Here is a 24,605-nt window from a genome sequence, read left to right as displayed (position 1 = left end):
ATTCATTTTATTTTTCTTTCCTTTCATTTTATTTTGGGTTACATACAATCTTTTTGAGAGTAATTCCATCAATCCAGGTGATCTTTGGTAAGCTGATATAATAATTATTTCTCTGATAGAAAAAGCCTGAAGGTGATTTATGGTCCGATTTAAAAAATGAAAAATTCAAACCACCGAATGTAATTCATGCACTCATCTTGTTGCCATTGCCAGTCACGGTCTGCTAGTATTCCGTCATGCACATTCTCATATTGATTGATTAACACTTAACTGTCTTTTATGTCGTGCAACAGAGCTTGCTAAAAGATAACCTTAGGGCATGTGGGACTTGCTACAACCTGCATCCACTCTATAATTTGGTGCTGCCACGGAATTGAGGACAACAAATTGACATATTTGGCACATCCTGGTGGCTTTTGCTTTCTTGCTACAGAAATCTGAAAACCGAGCCCACGATTGCTGACTGCTTCCAAATTCTTTCTGTTTCTAAATTCCATTTGCACCCAGAATGCAAATTTAATTTTTTCTTGTGAGATGTTTACACTTCCATTTCATTCTGTCACTGCACATATCTTTTTCATTCAGATGCATGCATCTCAACATTAACTCATACAATCGGCTGGAAGTTTACCTTGGGAGTTTCAGGTTTTGAAATTGGAATGTGATCATGGGGTCTCCAAACTCCCATGGCGAGCTTTCATTCATCGATGATAAGAAGCTACTGCAACTGTCTTGCCGAGTCTGTTCCCTAGAGACCTTATTACAGTCCTCATGGACAAAATATTGCAATTATATTATAATTCTGGATGAGTAAATACTAACATGAAGTCCCTATAGAAAATTACTAGTTCTGGACAAGTAAATAATAACATGAAGTCCCTGTAGAAAATCAAATACAGAAGTCAAGCAGTAAGAAGATAACGATGTTAATAAGCAAAACTGGTGTATGGGATACCAATTACACTCTTCTTAACGGTTTTTAATTACTCCAAGGGTATTTGGTCCACAAACCCAGCAGGCTTCTGATCTTGATCTAACTATCATTATTGAGATCATGTAAGCACCACCTTGGAAGATGCAGGTGGTCAACCGCACTAATCTTCAAATATATTTGTTTAAGCTTATTTAATTTGCACGTTTCTGGCCTCTGTTTGTAATTTATTCTAGAGCATGTATGCCTGAATCCAACTACATGTCTTCCCTGCAGGTCTTCTGCCAAAAGCTGCATTGTCATTTGGGCATCTTTCCATTAAAACAAATACTGTAGATTTTCCTGCAATTCTTTAGCAGTATCCAAGCTTTGATCCATGTGCATCCCTATCCTAACATTCAGTCATCGCCATTTGATCAATGTCTGATATCCTATCATGCTCGATACACACTACTGATGTGATCACCAGTGCAATGCAATTCTTGAAAGTGGCTTGTATTAGCATTAATTGCGACCACCATCGATTGTGAGTCCATGCAGCATGATTAGTACTCGATGAGCTCGTAAGTGCTAGCCACGCAGTCTCAATCTGATGCTATAATTTTGATTATCCTCCACTATATTCATTGCTTCTTAATGAGCTGCAAGCTCGTCATCTTACACCCGTAATCTTTTCTTAGAAGGTCTGTACCTAATGTATCATATATATTGGATCCTAAATTAAAAATCATCCATTCTCATAATGCTTCCTATCTATCATGTGCGATGCACAAGCACCCTCAAGGTAGAACAAAGGAAAGGAGACTAATTAATGGCGCAATCTTTGGAGCTTTACGCTGCTGAAGAGGTTTAAGAGATGCCTACCAAGGAGAGCTCCATGTGCTTTAGCTCATGGCCCTATGCATAGGCTTCATTGGGTTTTGTTGTGTTTTCTTAAAGAAAGGATTAGATTAATGCTGGTCCCGCCCTCATTGGACAATGCTGCATTGGCTCTCTGGATGACCTTGTTGGAGGCATCATTGGCTGATATAGCCCTTTTAATTATCCCTATATTCTACTCTGAAGGATGGAGTTAGGCCCTTAAGCATGCTTGATTGCCTAACATTGACCTAATCCCTAAAAGATACCTTTCAGAAATCCCATGACCTTGAGCTGCGACTTAGGACCACTTCAAAGCATCGAACAATGAGGGGAGAAAGAAAAAAAAGAAAGAAGAGGAGAGGAGAATATAGCAGATGGGAAGCCATGGGTTGAATGCGACTGCTTTGCCAGGATGAAAACACTTGGGAGGACTGACAGAATATTAAGACCTGAACAATAATAGATGTTGTGCCGCAGCTGATAGTGATAATTGGCATTTAGAAGGTACTCATTATTGCAAAAAGTGAAGCAAATACATGTGAGATTAATTGGAAATGTACCTCAAATGTCGACGTTTCTGTTGGCGTTAGTGAAAGAAGCAATCAGGATTTCTAATGAGGTCATAAGCAGCATAATTTATAGGAAGTCACAATATTGAGTTCAGAGGAATATGGAAGCATGCTTAATCTAGGCAAATCCTTTTTTTGTTCTCTGTTTTCCTATTTCCACAACATCCCCCAAACATTATCCCAATGTTGGAATTCAATGGCTGTGAGTCCACTGCGGCATTGATGGATGGGCTCCATCATTAATCAGGATCTTGTCAGTTTGGGACCCTCCATGAATCTTGCAGCTAGATAGCTACAAAAAGTCCCACATGCTCCCAAGGGGGAGACTTCTACAGGTAAATAGACCCCCAACTAAGCATAGCACAGCAAATCTCACACTCATGCCCCTGTCCATGTTTGAACTTCTCCTTCCCTCTCTACTATCTATCTAGTCCCTCCTCCTCTCTCTTTTTAATGGCAATTAAGAAGCTCTGGTCAATGTGCACCAGAGCCACAGATGCTGCTGGCTGAGCTGATTTGGCTGCAGATTGTGCAGCACCAAAGTGCAGGTTTGTCGTTGCCCCACAACCATTATGTTTGCATGACTATTTCTTCTCAGCATGACAATAATTTCCAAACCTGCATGCCCTGAGAAGCAATTGAAACAAATCCGGTGCTCGCAATACCTGATTAAAAACATCACAAGTCATCCCCACACACCACCGTCACTGCGAAATGTGACCATAGCACTTAAGCTCTACAGAGCTGCATCATTAGTAAATCAAATTCAGTAGTTGTCTGGTGCCTTCGGGCGCCACCTCCGACAGGCTTCACGCAATGATCAGGCGGCCCGACTTAGCCTTCTGGTTTTGCCATATGACTATTATTAGCCTCTCAGCCACTTTGATTTCTAGTACAAACTATAGAATGCATGGGGCGATCTGAACTGAGAAAGTGTCCATCTTTACTGATAGATTCTTATCCAAGTTCCAAAATGCATTGGTTTGATGGGAATGGGAACAGGAATCGATCGAACAAAGGACGTTTTTGTCATTTCCAAAGATCACAAATTGGCTTTTAGCAAGGTAATAAAGACATGAGAGGGGGGAGATGTGAAGGAGGGAATGTATGTTATCTAGAAAAGTTTCTTTGGGGGAGTTAAAGGGGCTATGGGGAACTGCACCTAGATATTGGGGATTGGGGGGTAAATTTGAAGGGCATTGAGGCAAGTGAGGGTGGGATTTTGGGAGGGAGGGGAGAGCTCCCCTATTTGCCGTTAACTCACTCATGGGCTGTGGCCTGTGGACAAAAGAAAAAAATATTGAAATAATTTATGAGAAAATATTTAGTTTTAGCCTTGACTCCTTTATTCTTTACACCCTCTTTGGGCACCGCACATACAAATAACCCCACAGCCAACGCCCACACGCTGCCCCAGCACCTTTCTAAAACTTCCCCCTTAATTTTTTTTTATTTCCCCTCCCTTTTTCTTCAGCTCTTCTCCTTTCCCCCTTTCCCTCTCTTCTTTGTGGATACTGGTAGGAGGAAGGCCTACAGCCTACCTTCCCGTCTGTCAAACTGAAGCTTTAAAGTTGTGATCTTTGGGGAGAAGGTATGCTTTTGTCCTCCCTTTATCTCACTTCTGTTTTGATTTTTTCACCCCCATCTTCCTTTACTACTTCTATTTTCTGTCTTTTTTGGTTCCGTGTGAGGGAGTTGGATCTGTGTTAGGGTTCGGATTTGCCTTTTAGATCTGTCATAATGTTTTGGAGGGAGGTGTTGGAAATTTCAAGGGAATAACATTCCATTAGGATCTGCATGACTCTCCAGATATTCCCTCTTTCTATTCGGGCTTGCTGAAAGGTCCTTCTTAGGTGTTATTCTGGTTTTTTGTTGCCTTTCAGTGGAGAAACAACGCATTTGATGTCTCTGGCATGACCCCTGGACGTTGAATCACAGTTTTCACATTTTTCTGATCTTTTTGGTTACTGGGTTTTTGGGGTTTCCTGGAAAAAAACATTATATAAAGGTGTGGATGTACTAATCCAGGCTGCATCTAGCTCTTTGTTGGAGAAGAAGTTATTTATTTTAAGTACGTCATGGTCCACCTTCCTCTCTGTTGTGGAAAGATGATATCTTGATGTTGCTTTCATGATCTTTACTTTCTTTAAGCCCTTTTATTTAGTTGATTTAGGTAGATGCCTTGTGGCCTTCCTCTCAACTATATTTGATCTGTGTACTGGTGCATTGTTGGAGATACCTTTATTTCTTTTGTTCTCAAGATCTTATACTACTAAGTGGGTTGGAATTGTGTATCACCTTTTGTTACATAAATACTTCATTCTTGTGTATCATGGTGAAGTTATTGGGTGAATCTGTCTGTTCTGCATTTTGAATCTTGATCGATGGATCAACATGGTTTTTCCCTCGAAGTGTTAGGTTTGTTACTGGAATGGGGGGGGGGGGGGGGGGGGGGGGGGGCGCATGTTTTGAGCATATAGCTTCTGCTTTCCTGATCTCTTGGGATATTTTTTAAGCCACATTTTTCTTATGTTTGTTTCCCTTTCTTTGCTACTTATATGTTGTTAATTATCATGGATAGGAAGGTTGCAAGGTCTGTTTTCTTTCTTGCACAATTCATAGTGTTATGAACTTTATCTGATGGTGGAGCACCCCATGCATAGATCTATCAAAGATGGAGAACAAGGCATTTGATTCTCCAACAGAATGCTGCATGCGTTTCCTGAAATTACTGAGAGTTCATGGATTGGTTTAACCTGCTAAATGTACAAATTCAGCTTTTAGATCAATGGATTCCAAAACTGTTCCCCAAACTTGCTCTGAACAACAGCTCAAAACACTTGCTAACCGGATAATAGAGCCAAATTCTTGTAAGCCTTCGCCTTTGCAGATTCCTAAGCCAAGCAAATCAGAGCCTACCACACCCGAAAGAATGCCAAAATCTGTAAATCAGAGCATACTAAAGCAAACTGCCACAAAGGTACCAGACCAAAAACCAAATCACCATCGAAAGGGATCTGTTGATCCTTTACCAGATAAGGTTCCTCTGAAGACTGTACTTTCTCCAGAATCTAAAGATATGCATACTTCCTCTGGTTGTCTGAAACAACCAGTACAACAAGAAGATCCAGTGCAATTGCCACAATTGAATGGGACCATGAGCTTGGAAGGTAAAGATCAAGATAAGAAAATTTCTGAGCGGAGCATTGCAAATGATAGCTTTGTTTCTGCTAAAGTCAGTGATGGTACCAGCAGTGTCACAAAGACCAGTGGAAGTGCTAAGATCAGTGACCGAGCCGACTTTGTGGAGAGTGGAAAGAGTAGTATGTGCAGGGCCAGTACAAGCAGTGATGAGAGCTCATGTAGCAGCATGAGTAGTAGTGTCACAAAGCCTCATAAGGCAAATGATTCAACATGGGAAGCAATTCAAATGGTGCGAGCTAGAGATATTGTTCTGTGTTTGAACCATTTCAGGCTACTAAAGAGGTTAGGCTGTGGTGATATTGGTAGCGTATATCTATCAGAGTTAAGTGGAACAAAGACTTATTTTGCAATGAAGGTCATGGACAAGGGATCTCTGGCAAGTCGTAAGAAGCTGCTTAGGGCTCAGACTGAGAGGGAGATATTGCAATGCCTTGATCATCCATTTCTTCCAACATTATACACCCATTTTGAGACTGATAAATTCTTATGTCTGGTGATGGAGTTCTGCCCAGGAGGAGACTTGCACACACTTCGACAGAGGCAGCCTGGGAAATATTTTCCAGAACAAGCTGTGAAGTATGTCCTGCTACTTCTACTCTATAACTAAATCAAATTTCTACCCTTTGAAAACTATTAAGTGGACTGATAAGTTGGCTCATTGTTTATGTTGACACACACTCTCACATGTATATAGATATGTTTCTTGATATTTGCTTGTGCTAAAATGGATAGCAGTAATCTTCATTAATTTTTGTGTCGTGAAAAATTATGCACAGAATTTGAATCAGTTATTTTCGACATCTTGGTATAACTATGAAATCTTCCTTGTTTCTTTTACTTATATCCATGTGCACTGTCAGAATCATTTCTGAACTGCTACAAATTTTTGGCTGCAAATGCGTCTCCAGTCGTTCAGTTTGTAGGTAAACTGCTGGAGGTTTGGAGAAAGCATCACGAAGTTCGATAAAATCACTGAGTGTTAAAACTGAAGAATAAGCTGTGTGACAGAGCTGACAAGCATTTTGTAATCATCATGCAACCCTCCTATTGCACATGGCATCTCCTACCTGCTCGGTATGTTTGATTATGACCAGTACATTTTGATGGTAGAGATGCTTTACTCACAATCAAGATGTTTTACTCACAATCTGTAGTGAGTTCACATCAGTAGGACTTCAGAACGTCAAAGAGCTGTTGATAAGTCTCATTTAATTCAATGTCGAAGTAATGTTATGCCATGTAATTGCCAACTGATCTTGCACATATCAAGTGTCAGAAATCGCAGCCATGGTAAAATATGTAATCGTCACCCACTATGACCATAATTAATTCTTTTTTATGTTATCTTGGATAGTTCAGAAGGAATGCAGGGGTGAGAATGCATGCTAAAATTGGGTTATCAAACATGAGCTCTACCAGTCTTCCATAAAGTAGAAGTAATGTTAAAGTTACCTTAACAACGTACTGAAGATTGTCTGGGTTCCTGTTTGACTCAATGGCTTAAATTTTTTGCCTAAGAGATCAACAGGGTTCTCTTTATTGAACATTGTCATCTTCCCCTTTATCAAGTTTCTTTGCATGCCTAAGGAAATTTTAGAGGGTTGCCTTCTGATAGGTTTAAAGTGCAACCAATAAGGTAGATTGCCCTGCAGCCAATTATCATGGCAAGCCCATCTCTTGCTTAAAGTGTCCTTTAAAAAGGAAAGGGGACCAGTCGTAAAGTCTGCTCAATCATTCTCAAATTATATGCTTAATAGTTGACCCCATTTCAATGGTAAAGGTCCTGGATGACTATGCTGATGATTTTTACTACTTTTAGAAGAAACTCTTGGATGAGCTGAGTTAGCATGTTTCATTTACATTTTCACTTTCTTATAGTGTCCCCAGCAGTATTATGTCGCTGTGCACAGGTCATGGATTACATAAAAAGTAATAGAGACTGAAAAAAAAGGATTGTATCACACATGTCATCACACTAGGGAAAAATTATATGAAACCAAAATTTTGATCAGTCAACTTCACACTTCATCTTGTAGAGTTATTATACAATTGATTTTATGTTTCTGTATGGCATCACCTTGAAGAAGCTAAGCTTCTTACTTGCAAGAACATCCTTTTGTGTGTCCTCTATCTCAACAATTGTATACCATCTTTCATAGATTCTTCTTCACAACCTATTAATGGTTAAGTCTTCAACCAATAACATTAAATGTTTTTAACTCCTTTCATCCTTGTGTTACTAGTTTCACCCATTTTCTTACAATTTTAATACAAGTCCAAGATTCTCTGCTCATCAATGCTTCCTTCACTCTTTGTTGCATATAAACATGCCATATTAAGTGGTTCTTCATTGTTTTATCTTCGATTACAGCAGTTTTTATGACTTTATAGTTTATACTAATAATTTGTTCTCTTAAATTCCTGACATGGCCTTACCATTACATCTTCATCAAATGTTCATATGTCATCAGTAAAGGGGTTCAACTTTCTTTGGGATGAACTATAAATGACCTTAAACATAAAATTGGCTGTTTGCTGATATCAATCTATATATGACTATTAGATCTAGCAATAACTTTTTTCCCATTCACTTATAACTCTCTGATATGTTTCTAGTATGCAAAAGTGCTCATTTTCTGCTACATCATTTTTTAATTAGTTCAAGTTCTTTTATTCCATAAATGGACATGTATAACTGTTAATATTTTTCCACCATGCATATATTTTACCATTGAATGTGGATGTTGGAATAGGTTCTATTTTCTTGTTGGTGCATGCTTAGATGTCCGCTTCCATCACCTAACACAACATTCCTAGACGCTGAGATGTGCTACATGTCTACACCATCTTTCAAAATTTTGCTTATAACAAAGTTTATGTATTTTATCCTTATGATAATTGATCTGAGAGATAAATGTTTCTTCAAATATATTAACAACTTTGTTTATTAGACAGAAATGTGCATTGTTAAATGTAAATCTCTTTTAAGTATTCATAGTGCTAAAAGTTACCATCTTGGCTTGTTTTTTCTCGGGTAGATCTTAAATAGTTCTTTCGGCTGTTGTGACATTACAGGACAATGTTTGGGTTTCGGTGGGAACTTTAAAATCGAAATTAAAGGTTCTGGTTTCAGCTGCAACTGATATGAAAATTTTGGCATATCAGACAATCTAAATATTTGGACCATATTAAGTGTATATAAATGAACTATTCATTTTATCTTTTGTTTTTCTCCTTGTTTGTTGAAATATTGAATAATATTCTTGTCACGCCCCATATCCGGAGCATGACATGGTCGTGCTACCGAGGTTACAACCCAAGATAACACAAAGCCAACATTACATTAAGGTTTCAAATCTATCTCAAATATAATAGAATAAATAGGAATCCAATTTCATTATCTATTAAATGCAACCAATACTGGTTTAGAGCGTCTAAATCCAAACGTAAATACCAAACCCATAATCCTTAATATTTAGAAAATCATTGACTACAAATTCATAGTCAATTTAAAATATTAAAATTCTTAACTTCAAGCTTGGACCATCCTTCGTTTCTGTCGACTCTATTCATCTAGAGAGAGAAAAATAAAAATAGAAGTCTATGAGCGACGTAGCTCAGTAAGTAAACTTTTCACTATTTTATTGAATTAGGCATAAGTTTTTGCATGTCAATGCATCATTTAAGAAAAATAACAGATATTCCAAAACAAGCATTCATAGTACAGTATATTAAAATAAGTCATAAAGCAAATCATGCATGAACAAATCATTCATTTTTCATAAACATAGTTTCAAGTTTGTATTGCAAATAAATTTGTAAATCATTCTTTACGTCATTTAATCCTATCATGGATCAAAACATTGCTCACAGATATTCGTGTCATGGTCACTATAATCTGTGACAGGGCTATCTTCGTAATCGACAAGATATCATAATTCGTATTCGATACCAACTTTAACCCGTTAGCAGAGGGCCATTTATGTTGGATGCTAGCTTCAGGATGTCGATTGACCCCCATTTCTAGGAGCGGTTATAGCAATCTGAGAGTCTTTAGAAAACTTATATCTTTTCTTAAACATATACACATAAATAGATGAAAAACACTAAATGACATGATTTCATAACAAAGCTATTTTTATTAAACATTCATGAAACTATTTTTCATAATAAAGAATAATTTTTATAATACATATGTTGATTCATAATTTTAAGAAAAGCATAATATTTTCATAAGCAAATTTTATGCACAGAAAACATGATCATTTGAAAAATAATGAGTGTAAGATATACTTACCTCTTTTGTCTTAGGCTGTTAGATTTTGCTAGGCAACTCCGCTAGACCTATTTAAAATATTAACAACAAAATTAATTTCTAATTGATGGCTTTAATAAAATAATACGAGAAGACTTGACTGAGCGTACGGTGGTTTCGGATAGATCAGGTCTAGACGATTCGCTCAGTAAATCAGACTCAATCAGACTAAGATCAATCAATAAGGTTCATCAATGGAGGTTTTAGGGATATTCAATAGGGTTGGAGTAATCGATCCCGTAGGCGGCTCTAGCATGAGGGTAGTTTAGGGCCTCTTTTCAGGGATCAACTCGGATTATAGATCAAGTCGATGAGACTCGGTTCATGAATCCATGGGTCTTCTTAGAGAGAAATAGAGAGATGAGAGAGAAGAGAAAAAAAGAGAAACAAGAGGGAGATGGCTCTTTCTCTCTCTTCTCTTCTTTCTTCTTGGAAAAACAGAAGGAGGCGGCTGGTGGCTGTGGTCATGGTGGTCTAGCAAGGTAGCAGCCGGAGGTGGAGACACGAGGCGGAGGGCGGTCGGCTGTCCAAAAATCAAACTAAAAACAGGGTTGAGAAGAAAAATTTCTTGGCTCGGTGTACGCAGATCCTAGTCTGCTCGCCGGTGGCTAGGGGTTCGGCTTCGGCTAGGTACTGATGCAGGGAAGCGGCCGATGACTTCGGCGATGAATGCCTACGACAGGCATTGCCGGAGAAAAGGAGAGGAGGAGATTAAAGGCAGAACAAGGGTGAGGTTTCATAGTAATTTTTGGTCAAATCGTTGGCGGAATCCGACCGACAATGGATTAATAAAGAAAAGAGAGGTCGGGGAAGAAGGATTCAAGGTTCTTACCGGCTCCGGTGAGCGCTGCGACCTCGATTTTCGGAGGGCACGCTGACGGGATGCCATGATTTCGAAGGGAGAAAAGAGAGAGAAAGAAACTCGATTGCCGGTAGAGGTCCATCAGGGGGCTCTAAATAGGAGTGGAGGATAGGTTTATCCTTGTCTCCGACAGAGTTCGTGGTGGACGACTTTTTCTCCTCCGCCACGATCAACCAGGGCTTTGCCTTGTTTTTGACTGAAACGGCCCTTCGGGTCAGGCCAATAGGCCAGCCTAATGAGGTTGGGCCTCATATTCTCCCATTCTTTAAAAAATTTCGTTCTTGAAACTTAACATACCTTCATTTTCAAACAAATGGGGACACGAATTCTTCATCTAATACTCCACCATGCTTTCGTTACGCACCTCTGATCAAAACTATTCTATACATGTCACATGCCTAACTATACGAGTCAAACCTAAGCTTAAGTTCTATCCATTATTAGACTTTTAAGTTTAACCCATGATCAAATCTATTGCCTTGATACCATATTTATCATGTCTTAGATCCGGAGCATGACATGGGCATGCTACCGAGGGTTACAACCCATGATATCACGAAGCCAACATTACATTTAGCTTTCAAATCCTTCTCAAATATAATAGAATAAATAGGAATCCAATTTTATTATTCATTAAATGCAACCAATACTGGTTCAGAGCGTCTAAATCCAAACATATATACTAAGTCCGTAATCCTCAATATTTAGAAAATCCTTGACTACAATTTCATAGTTAATTTAAAATACTAAAATTTTTCTACAAAATCACCAAGCTTGTTAGTGCGAACTCTGAGTCTGTACCATCCTTCGTTTCTATGGATCCTATTTATCTGGAGGAAAAAAATAAAAATAGAGGTATATGAGCGACACAACTTAGTATGTAAATCTTTCACTACATACCATTATCAAATATAAGCTTTTTTATGTCAATGCATCATTTAAGAAAAATAACAGATATTTCCAAACAAGCATTTCATAATACAGTATATTAAAACAAGTCATAAAGCAAATCATGCATGAACAAATCATCCATCTTTTATAAACATAGTTCCAAGTTTATATTGTAAATAAATTCGTAAATCATTCTTCACGTCATTTAATCCTATCATGGATCAAAACATTGCTTATGGATATTCGTGCCATGGTCACTATAACACGTTACAGGGCCATCTTCGTAATCGCCAAAATATCATAATTTGTATTCGTTACCAACTTTAACCTGTTGGCAGAGGGCCGTTTATGTTGGATGCTAGCTTCAGAGTGTCGATTGGCCCCCATTTCTAGGGGCGGTTATAGCAATTTGAGAGCCTTTAAAAAACTTATATCTTTTCTGAAAAATACACATAAATAGATGAAAAACACTAAATAGCATGATTTCATAACAACGTTATTTTCATTAAACATTCATGGAACTATTTTTCATAATAAAATATAATTTTCATAATATATATGCTGATCTATAATTTTAAGAAAAGGCATGATATTTTCACAAGCAAATTTTATGCATGAAAAACATGATCATTTGAAAAATAATGAGTGTAAGATATACTTATCTCTTTTGTCTTAGACTGTCAGATTTTGCTAGGAGACTCCGCTAGACTTGTTTAAAATATTAATGGCAAAATTAATTTTTAATTGATGACTTTAATAAAATAATACTAGAAGACTTAATCAGGCGTACGGTGGTTTTGGGTAGGTCAGGCCAAGATTATTAACAAGATTCATTTATTAGGATTTCAGGGACATTCAATGGGGCCGAGGCAATCGGTTTAGTAGGTGGCCCGGGCACTAAGGCAATTTAGGGCCTCTTTTTGGGGATCAACTTGGGTTCATAGATTAAGTCGATGGAGCTCGGTTCATGGATCTATGGGTCTTAGAAAGAGAAATAGGAAGATGAGAGAGAAGGAAGAGAAAATAAGAGAGAAGAGAGAGATGGCTCTTTCTCTCTTCTCTTCTTTCTTTCGTATTTTTTGGAAAAATAGAGGAAGGAGGTGGTTGGCTGTGGTCATGGTGGTTCGGCTAGGTGGCATTGGAGGTGGAGACATGAGGCAGAGGGCGGCCGGCGGCGGCGGCCGACTGTCCAAAAATCAAATTAAAAATAGGGCCAAAAGGGGAATTTCTTAGCTTGGTGTATTCAAATCCCAACCCGCTCATCGACGATTGGGGGTTCGACTTCGGCTAAGGACTGATGCAAGGAAGCGGCCGATGGCTTTGGCGCTGAATACCGACAACATGCATTGTCGGAAAAAAGGAGAGGAGAAGATCAAAGGCAGAACAGGAGAGGGGTTTCATAGTGATTTTCGATCTTGACGGGATTTGATCAACAATGAATCAATAGATAAAGGAGAGGCCGGAGAAGAAGGATTCGAGGTTCTTACTGGCTTCGGTGAGTGCTACGGCCCCGATTTTTGGTGGGCACGGTGACGGGATGCCATGATTTCGAAGGGAGAAAAGAGAGAGAAAGGAGCTTGATGATCATTGGTGGTCCATCGAGGAGGGGCTCTAAATAGGTGTGGAGGCTAGGCTTATCCTAGCCTCCGACGGAATTCGTGGTGGACTCTTCCGCCTCCGCCACGATCAACCAGGGCTCAGCCCTATTTTTGACTGAAACGGCCCTTCGGGCCACGATTGGATGCTGAGTCGGACCAACAGGCCGGCCCAATGAAGTTGGGCCTCACATTCTATCCTTTAAAAAATTTCGTCCTCGAAACTTAATGTACCTTTATTTTCAAAAAAATGGGGGTCTAAGTCTTCATCTAATACTCTATCGTGCTTTCGCTGTGCAACTCTGATGAAAATTAACTCTTCTATACCTGTCACTTGCCTAAATATACAAATCATAAGCCTAAGCTTAAGTTCTGCCCATCACTAGGCTTTTAAGCTTAACCCATGATGAAGCCTATTGTTCTGATACCATATTTGTTACGCCTCAGATTCGGAGCATAGCATGGCAGGGCTATCGAGCAGTACAGCCCAGAAGCCAACATTCTGTTTAGCTTTCAATCTATCTCAAATATATTGGAATAAATAGGAATTCAATTTTATTAGCCATTAAATGCAACTAATATTGGTTTAGAGCGTCTAAATCCAAACATAAATACCAAACCCATAATCCTCAATATTCAAAAAATCATTGACTACAAATTTATAGTCAATTTAAAATACTAAAATTCTTCTATAAAACTGCTAAGCTTGCTAGCTCAAACTCTAAGCCTGGATCATCCTTCGTTTCTATGGACTCTATTCATCTAGAGAGAGAAAAATAAAAAAAAGAGATATATGAGCGACACAACTCAATAAGTAAATCTTTTGCTATTTTACTGGATCAAGTATTATTTTAAAAAAATAACAGATATTTCAAAATAAGTATTTCATAGTACAATATATTAAAACATGTCATAAAGCAAATCATGCATGAACAAATCATCCATTTTTCATAAACATATTTCTAAGTTTATATTGCAAATATATTCGTAAATCATTCTTCATATCATTTAATCCTATCATGGATCAAAACATTGCTCACAGATATTCGTGCCATGTTCACTATAACTCGTGACAGGGCCATCTTCGTAATCGACAATATAGCATAATTCGTATTCGTTACCAACTTTTACCCATTGGTAGAGGGCCGTTTATGTTGGATGCTAGCTTCAGGGTGTCGATTGGCCCCTATTTCTAGGGATGGTCATAGCAATTTGAGAGCCTTTAGAAAACTTATATTTTTTTCTTAAAATATATATATTTATATAAATAGATGAAAAACATTAAATGTCATGATTTCATAACAAAGCTATTTTCATCAAACATTCATGAAACTATTTTTCATAATAAAGCATAATTTTCATAATACATTCGCTAATCCATAATTTTAAGAAATATATGATATTTCCACAAGCAAATTTTTTGCACGGAAAACATGATCATTTGAAAATAATGAGTGTAAGATATACTTACATCTTTTACCTTAAACTGTCAGACTTCGCTAGGCGACTTTGCTAGACCTATTTAAAATTATTAACAACGAAATTAATTTCTAGTTGATGACTTTAATAAAATAAACGAGAAGATCTGACCGAGTTTGCAGTAGTTTCGGGTAGGTCAGGTCTAGACGATTCGCTCAATTTATTAGACTTAATTAGACAAAGATCAATCAATAAGGTTTATTAATAGGGGTTTCAAGGACATTCAATAGGGCCGACGTGATCGGTTTAGTAGGCGGCCCGAGCACTAGGGCAGTTTAGGATCTCTTTTCAGAGATCAATTCAGGTTTGTAGATCAAGTTGATGGGACTCGTTTCATGGATCCATGAGTCTTCTAGAGAGAGAAATAGGGAGATGAGAGAGAAGAGAGAAAATAAGAGTGAAACAAGAAAGAGATGGCTCTTTCTCTCTCTCCTCTTCTTTTCTTCTTTCTTTCTTTTCTAGCAAAACAGAAGAAGGAGGCGGGTGGTGGCTGTGGTCATGTTGGTCCGGTGAGGTGGTGGTCGGAGGTAGAGACATGAGGCAGAGGGAGGACGACGGCGGTGGCCGGCCGTCCAAAAATCAAGCTGAAAAATAGGGCCAAGAAGGCGAATTTTTTGGCTCGGTGTACTCGGATCCCATCCTGCTCGCCGGCGGCTGGAGGTCTGGCTTCGGCCAGGGACTGATGTAGGGAAGCGGCCGATGGCTTCGATGATGAATGCTGATGACAGACATTACTAGAAAAAAGGAGACGAGAGTAGAACAAAGGCCGAACAACGGAGGGGTTTCATAGTGATTTCCAATCGATTCCTTGGCGGAATTTGATCGGCAATGGATCAATAGAGAAGGGAGAGGCTGGAGAAGAAGGATCCAAGGTTCTTACTGGCTCCAGTTAGCATTGCGGTCCCGATTTCGAAGGAAAAAAGAGAGAAAGGAGCTCGATGATCGCCGGTGGAGGTCCATTTGGGGGGGGGGGGGCTCTAAATTGGAGTGAAGGCTTGGGTAAGCGACGGAGTTCGTGGGGGAGGAGGACTCTTCCTCCTCTGCCGCGATCAACCAGGGCTTTGCCCTGTTTTTGATTGAAACGACCCTTTGTGCTGTGATTGGGTGCTGGCCGGGCTAACAGGCCGGCCCAATGAGGCTGGGCCTCACAATTCTCTTATAAAGCTTAGATTTTATAAGTATTGACAAGTTTCGAAAGTATTGAAACATTATCACATTGACATTTTGACATTAGTTTGTCTGTGATAGTAAACTCCTATAGGTATTCAATTTGTCTTATGTTAGAATGCCACCAAAAAGTAACGTGATACATAAAATCTGTAGTATGAACATGATCTTTTAGTATTTTACATTATTTTTTTCTAATTTTGATTGTTTAGTGAGAAAATCAACCAAATGCTCCATCCAGAATTCCCCAAACAATAATATAAATTTCATAAGATGTCTAATTCTTTTTCCCTGCACTACTAATTATTACTTCTGATTTATTTTTAATAATTTTCAGCTAAAATTGTCAAAAGTAGCACCAAAACCACCAAAATTGACAAAGCTACTGAAAGTGAAACTCATTAGTCTAAGCAAGACCAAAACCAAGTATACAAATTAAAAACTTTGATTCAAACTTAATTATGGTGCCATGAGGTTTGTTGGTTTTTCAGTATGAAACTTATTATGTAGTGCATGAGTATTATCTGGGTATTCTAATAGCAAGCACATGCATTCAGACATTCTTTTGGACATCTTTTTCCATATTCCTATTTAGATTGAAGCAGATAGCTAAACAATGACATGGAACCTCATATTTAGGTTACGTTGGGCATTCTTCTGGGGGTTATTGCCGCATCATGTTTACCAAACCACCATTGACATTGCTGGGAAGTGAGTTACTGAACTATCCAGCAAGCTTGAAATTTGATTCAGAATTAACAATATTATTTCTTGGTTCTTATCCGATTCCTTTTGTAGATGAGGTCATGATTACTGCATAATTTATGCTCAATTCTTTATAGTTCTTGAATTTTCATTTCAAACATGAAATGATTCATAGAAGAAACATGATGCAATTGTTTGAAGCTGCACCGGCATCTCCAATTCTATGAAAGCTAGAGTAGATACTGGTGCTTAAAGCAAGATTAGTCTGAAATGGTAAGAGGAGGAAATGATTTGTGAACCAAAGTGAAAGAGAATTTGGCATTGGGAATTTTTATAGAAGCATCGTCAGAGAATGATGATAATAGGCATAAAGAAAGGATGATGGATGATGGGAGCATAAAGAATTAGTACAAATCTTGATTATTGCTCAATGAAATGCAAGCATAAGGTAGTGAAAATATGTGAGGAAGGAATTATGTAAAATGTGGGAACTAAAAGAGAGAGATATAATAGAAAAGTTGTTCTTAGAATTTAGTAACTTAGATGTAAGGGACTTGACAATATTTTATTTGAGCACTACAATGTTGCGGCAGAAATTGCAGTGTTGAATCTGAAATGGAGAATCTTGAGGAGGGAAAAATAGAGAATCAACTAAGGATTTTTTTTATCTTACTTGAAATGGTCAGAGCACTTTTCGGCTATGCAAGTGTATGGCAATCCTCATATTGATCCTTTAACAATCCATTATTTTGAATTAAATATCTACCTTATTCAGGGATTTTGCTTGCCTTGATACATGGAGCTTGTTTGTTGTTTGTGGTGACCAACACAATCAATATATTTGATTACCATATTATTTTGGATAGGACTAATGGTGTTGACTATCAACCATTTTGAAGATTAATTCCTTAGTATGTTCTATCAACCATTCTTTTTCACAGATACTTTTAAATTCTGCAGCATGGGAAATTGATGAGCATGAAAGTGTTTCTGATGATGCCAGTTTGCTGTGTTTATTGCTAATCATAGCTATAAATAAAATAGTATGATCTTGAAGATAGAAAATGGCATATTCTTGAAGTCAAGGAGGCTCTTATCTTATTAGAAGTGGCAGAGACTTTGTTTATCTGAAGCCTTCCTATAGTTTCCAGAGTGGGAGGCTACCATCTCAAAATTTAGGATGTGAAGGCACCTGGAAGCATCTTTATCAAATAATACTAGGTGTTAAAAATAATAATATCTGTTCATTTGCCTTTTGTATATTAAAGAAGTCACAGTATGAGCAATTAGAAAATGGCAAAATAATAATTGATAGGATTAGAGATTGAATTGTGGTTACTTTGAAGATTTAAGGAAGCGGATGCAAAAAATTGAGCAACATTTTGGGTTGGATGTGACACTTGCGAAGTTTGTCTAATTAGGCACATTCTATATATGATCGATGTTCAATTTTAGTTTCACCTAATTTTAAAAATTCTTTTAGAAAAACCAAGATTTTCATCAATGGAATTCTCATTAAAAGAGGCAGATAAGGACCTTAAAGAACTGAGAGGTCAGAGACATTCGAGGATAGGGCAATAAGGAACTAATATCTCAAACAGGTTATATATTTTGAGTAAATTATAAGAAGAGAAAAAGCTGCTAAACCTTTCCGAGGAAGCCATTTTGAAGGGTTTGACTCTCATTCCTGGACTTTGTTAGAGTTGTTTCAAAATAAAATCATAGAAGCCACCGAAAAGGTCTAGTTGCGGCAAATAATTGCCTTTTAGCTTAATCCACCAACCAGCCACTTGTGGTGCTTGATACAGCAGACAGTGACTCTTCCAACCTAACGCTAAATTTAAGGTTATCTAGTCAATCCAGGGGCTATTTTTTTTTTTTTTTTGTAGTCATTTTATCCCCATTCATGATCTAACAAGCAATTATCTTCATTAGCAAAACTCAAATAGCATGGTTTGAAATTTAAGATGATCAATAACTTCCAGATATCATTTTGAGATGAGATAGTTTACCTAATAAAATTTTATTTCACCTGTTATATTATCAAACTCTTTTTCTTTCTTTTCAACTGTATAATATTCAATTTTAGAGAGAACATTAAGTAGTTGCATGCATATTACTCATTATTACTCCTGCTTAAATTGCAGGTTTTATGTAGCAGAGGTCCTTCTTGCACTGGAATATTTGCACATGCTTGGAATCATATACCGTGATCTCAAGCCCGAGAATGTCCTTGTTCGGGAAGATGGCCACATCATGCTCTCCGACTTTGACCTCTCCCTGCGATGTACAGTGAGCCCCACCCTGATCAAGTCCTCCAACCTAGATGCTGACTCCTTCCGAAGAAACAACCCAGTTTACTGTGTCCAGCCTGCTTGCATTGAGCCATCCTGCATACAGCCGTCGTGCATGGCCCCCACGACATGCTTTGGGCCCCGCCTTTTCTCGAAGTCCAAGGATCGGAAACCAAAACCTGAGATTGGAAACCAAGTCAGCCCATTGCCTGAGCTCATAGCAGAGCCCACCGATGCTCGGTCCATGTCATTTGTTGGTACACACGAGTACTTGGCCCCAGAGATCATCAAAGGTGAGGGGCACGGGAGTGCTGTGGACTGGTGGACATTTGGCATCTTCTTGTATGAGCTTTTGTTTGGTAAAACTCCATTTAAAGGGTCTGGTAATAGGGCCACGCTCTTCAATGTTGTTGGGCAACCATTGCGGTTCCCAGAGTCTCCGATTGTGAGCTTCTCTGTGAGAGACTTGATAAGGGGTTTGCTTGTCAAAGAGCCGCAGCATAGGCTTGCATACAAGCGTGGGGCTACCGAGATCAAACAGCACCCATTCTTTGAGGGTGTGAACTGGGCCTTGATACGGTGTGCTAGCCCTCCAGAGATCCCAAAACCAGTCGAGCTTGAACGGCCCCCACGGCCACCAGCATCAACAAGTGAAAAGGTCGTGCCTACCACTAATCAGAAAGGGTCTGATATCTATCTAGAATTTGATATCTTTTGAGTTTTTCCTGAGCTGGAGAGATTGGCTGTACCAAGGGAAGGTGTAGAGTTTTCTCATATCTTGGATGGCAGGTGATTTGAATTATAGATTGTTAGATTTCTCTCACGCTGTTTCGGTTGTTTCCAAGTGACAATCCAAGATCCAAATTTGTATGCGTTATTGAGTGCTGAATATTTTTATTTCTCTTCATTGATCCTAGAAAGCTTGAAACATTAAACATCTCTTTTTCCATCCTGTCATCAATTTCTTTGAGGTGTTCTGGGTCATATAGTCATTATATTCCTGTTGGTTCTTAAGCTTGGTATGGAATATCTAGTATATCCAAGGTGTAATTTAGAGTGTTGAGACCTATGCGGATTATCTTGGAAGCACTTGCAATTGCAACTGAAGCAGGTAAAACTTCCTGAAGCCTTTGTTCCTGTTGTCTAAATTCATGTATGTTCAAATAATTCTTTTAGACCAAGACATGTAGCTCATCTTTCACAGCAAATTCCTTCTTGACTCAGGTGATAACAAGCTGGTGTTATAAATAAATCTGCAACACCATTTGGAACATTTTCCCATATGCGTGAGCATTGTCTTGATTTATCTTTCTGCATATTGTTATTATGATACTTCACTGGCAATTTTGCAGGTCTTGAAAGGACCAGTTATTTCAACCCCAAATAACTACCTGGAGATGTCAACTCTTCCATTGTTAGCGGCGGCCTCAACATTTCCCTTCCTTTCCTGTTTGCTTTCTGCACAAGAGGCTGCACGGTACAATAAAACGTAAGAAAAAGCGCAAACAATCTCAAGCTTTGCGACTTTTTAATAATTTTCACCTTTCATATTGATGCAGGAGCATGGGCTCAAACATGCATGGAGATCGAGTCCTCTCATTGAGTATGCACCGAATTATGTTGGGTCGAAGAGTTTTAGTGCTAAAACACATTGGATCCACGAGTTTTAGCGCCAACACACACATTGAGTCCAAGAGTTCTAGCACCTAAACACATTGGGTCCAATATTTCTAGCATCTAGTTATATTGGGTTTTAATGTTTCAACGCCCTATTACATTGAGACTTAGTAGCGTTGAAGAGTTCTAATTTATTTGGCATCTTTGTAAAGGGTCCATGTGTCGTAAAAGAGTCTTAGCTAATTTAGATACTTAGTCATGTATCAATTAGAGAGTTCAAGTTAATTAGTAGTCTTGAGTTTAGAAGTTTGTGTCCAACATTGGGTGTGTCTAATATTATATTGAGTTTTTTTGTTTGGGCATATTAAGTTCTCTTGAGTTAGTGTCCAATGCCTAAATCACATTGAGTCTAAGGCGTTGAAGAGTTCTTGTGTGTGTGTGGAGTTTAGTCATTTAGTCCTCGTGACGTTTGGGAAGAGTCCTAGCTGACTTGGACTCTCATTCCATGCGCCATGAAGAGTTCAAGTCGAGTGGGAGTCCTATCTTGTTAGTTAATTTAGTCAATTGTTTAATTTAAAAGAGTCCATGTCAAGTAGGAGTCCTAGTTTAAGTAGGAGTTTTAGTTAAAGGAGTCACTGTTAAAGTAGTTCTTTAAATTTCAGATTGTAAGAGTCCAACTAATCCTAAACTCTAACTCTATATAAAGGAGAGATTAAAGATTTCAATTCAGAGATTAGAGTTTTATAGAAAATTTGAGAGCCTCTCTCGTGAAGGAAGTGAGATGCTTCCTTTTTCTTTTTCTTGGTGAGACGTCAAGTCTTGGTAGGAGTTGGTGAAAGCGAGACTCCTTTTTTATGCCATCCCTTGGATTTGTGTGAGGGTGAGACTCTCTCATCCAAATTTATATTTATTTTTCCTTCCCTTATTTTCAGCATTCCTTTTCTATTTCTCATGCTATATCCTCTTCTTAATTAAGAGTCCTAGTAAGAGAAGGACTTCTCCCTTCTCCTCATGCCATCCTAGTCATATCTCTTCTTTTCCTCACTTGATATCCTTTTATTTAAGAGTCCTTGTGACAGAAGGACTCTTCCTCTTATCTCATGCTAACAACCATCCTTATCTTACGCCATATTGTTTTCCAAATAGAAACAACTCAAAACAAGGTGAATGTATAGTCACTTGTATAGAGGCCTAGGCTCGGGGGTCTGGTCGTGAGGACAGGGGGACTCGTGCCGCCTACCTAGCCTATCACTACTGGCTAGATAGGAACGCTCGAGTCTTCGAGGGAGGCGGCCTTCACCCGGGGGTGGTGGCGGCCCGAGCGCTACAGCACGCGGTGGAAATAACAGACATCATTGAGGTATCACTTACTAGGTTGGCCAGAGACATTTGGGCCCCTCATTTTGCTCTTACAGCATTCAAGACTATACATGTCACCTGGGTGCTTCCACCCCCTAGCTTTCTGAAGGTGAACTTCGATGGCAGTGTTGTCGAGGATAGGCAAAGCGGCGGTGTGGGGCTCGTCATCAGGGACCATGATGTCAGACTAGTAGCAGCAGGGGGTCGGTAGATCTTCGACTCGTCAGTAGTATCCGACGAGCTGCGAGCTGCCTAGGAGAGTGTCTCTTATGCGAGGTGGATACTAGGCGTGGACCGCCTCCTTCTCGAAAGAGACTCGACCACGGTGATTGAGTGGATCCGGGGTCGAGGCTGTTTAGTCGAGAACCGGCCGCTTCTCCACGACATTCATAGATTATTAGGGGAGTGTGCCTTCCATCAGGCCTCGCACGTCTACCGAAAGACGAATGATGCGACGGACTGGATGGCCTCTTTTGCGGTGCACCACTCGGAGGCTTCACCTGAGTAGATCACGTATCAGTGCTAGAGTCTTTCTGTACCATTTGCTTTCTGATTTTGTTGGCGGCATTCACATCCGTCATATGTGAACCGCTGATGTACCCAAAAATTTCTACATACAATTTTTCTTATTACAACATTCATTAACAAAAAGATCTAGAAATAAAGTAGGGCTCACACAGTTGAGTCCTGACACCAGTACGGTGGAGATAGCGGAAGCAAATAAACTTCTAAGTCATTCTATTTTGATACGGAGGTGGAGAATAGAAGAGAATACTAGGGAACGCACGCTAATATATTCTTCAATCACTTCTTCCTTACACAGCGATATGTTACAATACATTATACAGAAACATAGTGCCCCTCCATATATCCCTTGCATAAATGCATAACTATAATCCAAAAGACCTATCTTCTAAACACTTGCATAAAATGGTAGACAAATTCTAGGGGACACTTATGTAAGAGACATGAATGATTTAATTCTGGGGACTAATTCACTTACCATGATCCCACTTACATTATTGACCTCTTGGACCATACCCATAAGACCTCCTTGAATGCCATCGAAGTTGCTTCAAAATAATGAGACCACCACTAAATTTGGTTTACTCACCAACAAAAGGAAACAATCTCAGCTTCATCGCATCTTTAGCATACCGATGAACTCTGCCAACCCCTTACCAGAGCTCCCATCCGCAGCCACGGCCTTCACAGCCTCCTCCCCCAGTCTCGCTGCTGAAGCCTGCAGGCCGTCATCCTCCATCAGCTGCCTCACTCGCTCACCGATCTCTTCCCCCATCACCACTTCCTCTTCACCATCCCAGCTCCACTCCACCCAAATCCCAAGCCCACTCCTAGCCACCACCTCTGCATTCACCCTCTGGTCCCCTCCTCTCGGCCACCCCAGGACTCGAACACCATGTAACGCCGCCTCGCTCAACGAGTTCCACCCACAATGGCTAAGAAAGCCTCCAATGGCTCTGTGCCTCAGAATCTCCTCTTGATCCACCCAACCCTTCACCACCAACCCCCTATGCTTCACTCTTTCTAAATACCCTTCACCCAACAACCCCTCCAACTCCACTTCTCCATCTTCTCTATCAACTATCTTACTCTTCGCCACCCACAAGAACCTACACCCACTCTTCTCTAAGCCGACTCCCAACTCCCTGATCTGTTCCTTCGACATGGCAGTCCGGTTCCCGAAGCAAACATAGACCACCGACCGTGCCGGTTGGCCGTGGAGCCAGGACAAAGGCGAGCCTTCATGACCAAGACTCGCAGCTTGCAGTGGTCCAATGGCGATCACTGGGGGGAGCCCTGGCGCCACCTTCCCCCGGTTGAGTGCTGCTAGCGCCACTGGCTCCAGTGCTTCGAACGTGTTCACCAAGATGCCACTAGCTTTTGGAAGAATTCGACCATTTTCCACGAACTGGGTGGTGAAGGGATGACTAAGGTTGTGAAGTGCCCGAGGGATCGATGCCTTGGGTACTCTCCAAAGCCCAGGGATCTCGAAGTCGCTGACGCCAGGACTGCACGTAGGGAAGCAGGCCAAGAGTGAAAGCATTGCGGCGGAGGAGATGAACCAAATGTAGCTCGGAAGGCCGATGGCAGCGGCGATGGGAATACAAGTGGAAGCCAAGAAGATGTCGATAACAAGGGCGGAGAATGGAGGAGATGAGGAGGCGAGGAGGGCGGGGAGGAGGTGCGCCGAGCCGCGAATTGCCTCCACACGGAGAAAGAAAGGGTCGGTGGAGGCGAAGCCGGAGGGATCGTATGCGACGAGGTCGAAGTCGAGACGACGGATACGAGGGAAAGCAGCAAAGAAGTCGGCGATGTGGCAGGATTCGGCGGCGGACACGGTGGGTTGGACGCTGATGAAGGAGACGTCGCAGCCGCGCTCGGAGAGAGCGGCCGCGAGGCTGCAGAAGGGCTTCAGATGGCCCATGCCCGCGCTCGGGAGAAAGGCAAGGTGGGGTTTTTCCGGGTCGCTGGAGGATGACATTTCCAATAGTGGCACGATGGAGAAGGAGAAGTCTAACTAATAATTTATAGATGCAGAAGAGTCTCATAATGACGATTGGGTCCCTGTCACAGGGTAGGGGAAGGCGTGGCCACAAGGGCAGTTGAAAAAGAAGGGTTTATTATTATTATTATTTATATATTCTCCTAAATATTAAAATTTATATAAATATTTTTAATAAATTTATATATTTATAAAATATTTGTTTTTTGTGTACATTTTTTATTTTTTT

General features: G+C 39.9%; 2 protein-coding genes across 4 annotated transcripts; one reads left to right on the top strand and one right to left on the bottom strand.

Annotated features, from left to right (window-relative positions):
* Nucleotides 1-3,724: 3,724 nt before the first annotated feature.
* LOC103708717 (serine/threonine-protein kinase D6PK-like) lies at nt 3,725-19,927 on the top strand. 3 transcript variants are annotated; one of them, XM_017843228.3, is made up of 3 exons: nt 3,725-3,952; nt 4,947-6,141; nt 18,727-19,591. In XM_017843228.3, the coding sequence occupies exons 2-3, from the start codon at nt 5,150-5,152 to the stop codon at nt 19,589-19,591; spliced, it is 1,857 nt and encodes a 618-aa protein (XP_017698717.2). In that variant the 5' UTR covers nt 3,725-3,952; nt 4,947-5,149. The 3 variants fall into 3 exon arrangements, with proteins under 3 accessions (XP_017698717.2, XP_008791995.2, XP_008791996.2); XM_008793773.4 differs by having other exon boundaries at nt 3,726-3,952; nt 4,943-6,141; nt 18,727-19,927; XM_008793774.4 differs by having other exon boundaries at nt 3,726-3,952; nt 5,025-6,141.
* A 2,687-nt stretch (nt 19,928-22,614) lies between these two features.
* On the bottom strand, nt 22,615-24,398 carry LOC120107890 (UDP-glucose:2-hydroxyflavanone C-glucosyltransferase-like). Its single transcript, XM_039121404.1, has one exon. The coding sequence runs from the start codon at nt 24,353-24,355 to the stop codon at nt 22,988-22,990; it is 1,368 nt and encodes a 455-aa protein (XP_038977332.1). The 5' UTR covers nt 24,356-24,398; the 3' UTR covers nt 22,615-22,987.
* Nucleotides 24,399-24,605: the final 207 nt, after the last annotated feature.

Source organism: Phoenix dactylifera, unplaced genomic scaffold (genome assembly GCF_009389715.1).
Source record: "Phoenix dactylifera cultivar Barhee BC4 unplaced genomic scaffold, palm_55x_up_171113_PBpolish2nd_filt_p 001061F, whole genome shotgun sequence".
NCBI classification, from domain to species: Eukaryota; Viridiplantae; Streptophyta; class Magnoliopsida; order Arecales; family Arecaceae; genus Phoenix; species Phoenix dactylifera.
The sequence above is the reverse complement of the archived record's forward strand: the minus strand, read 5'-3'. Positions and strand labels throughout refer to the sequence as shown.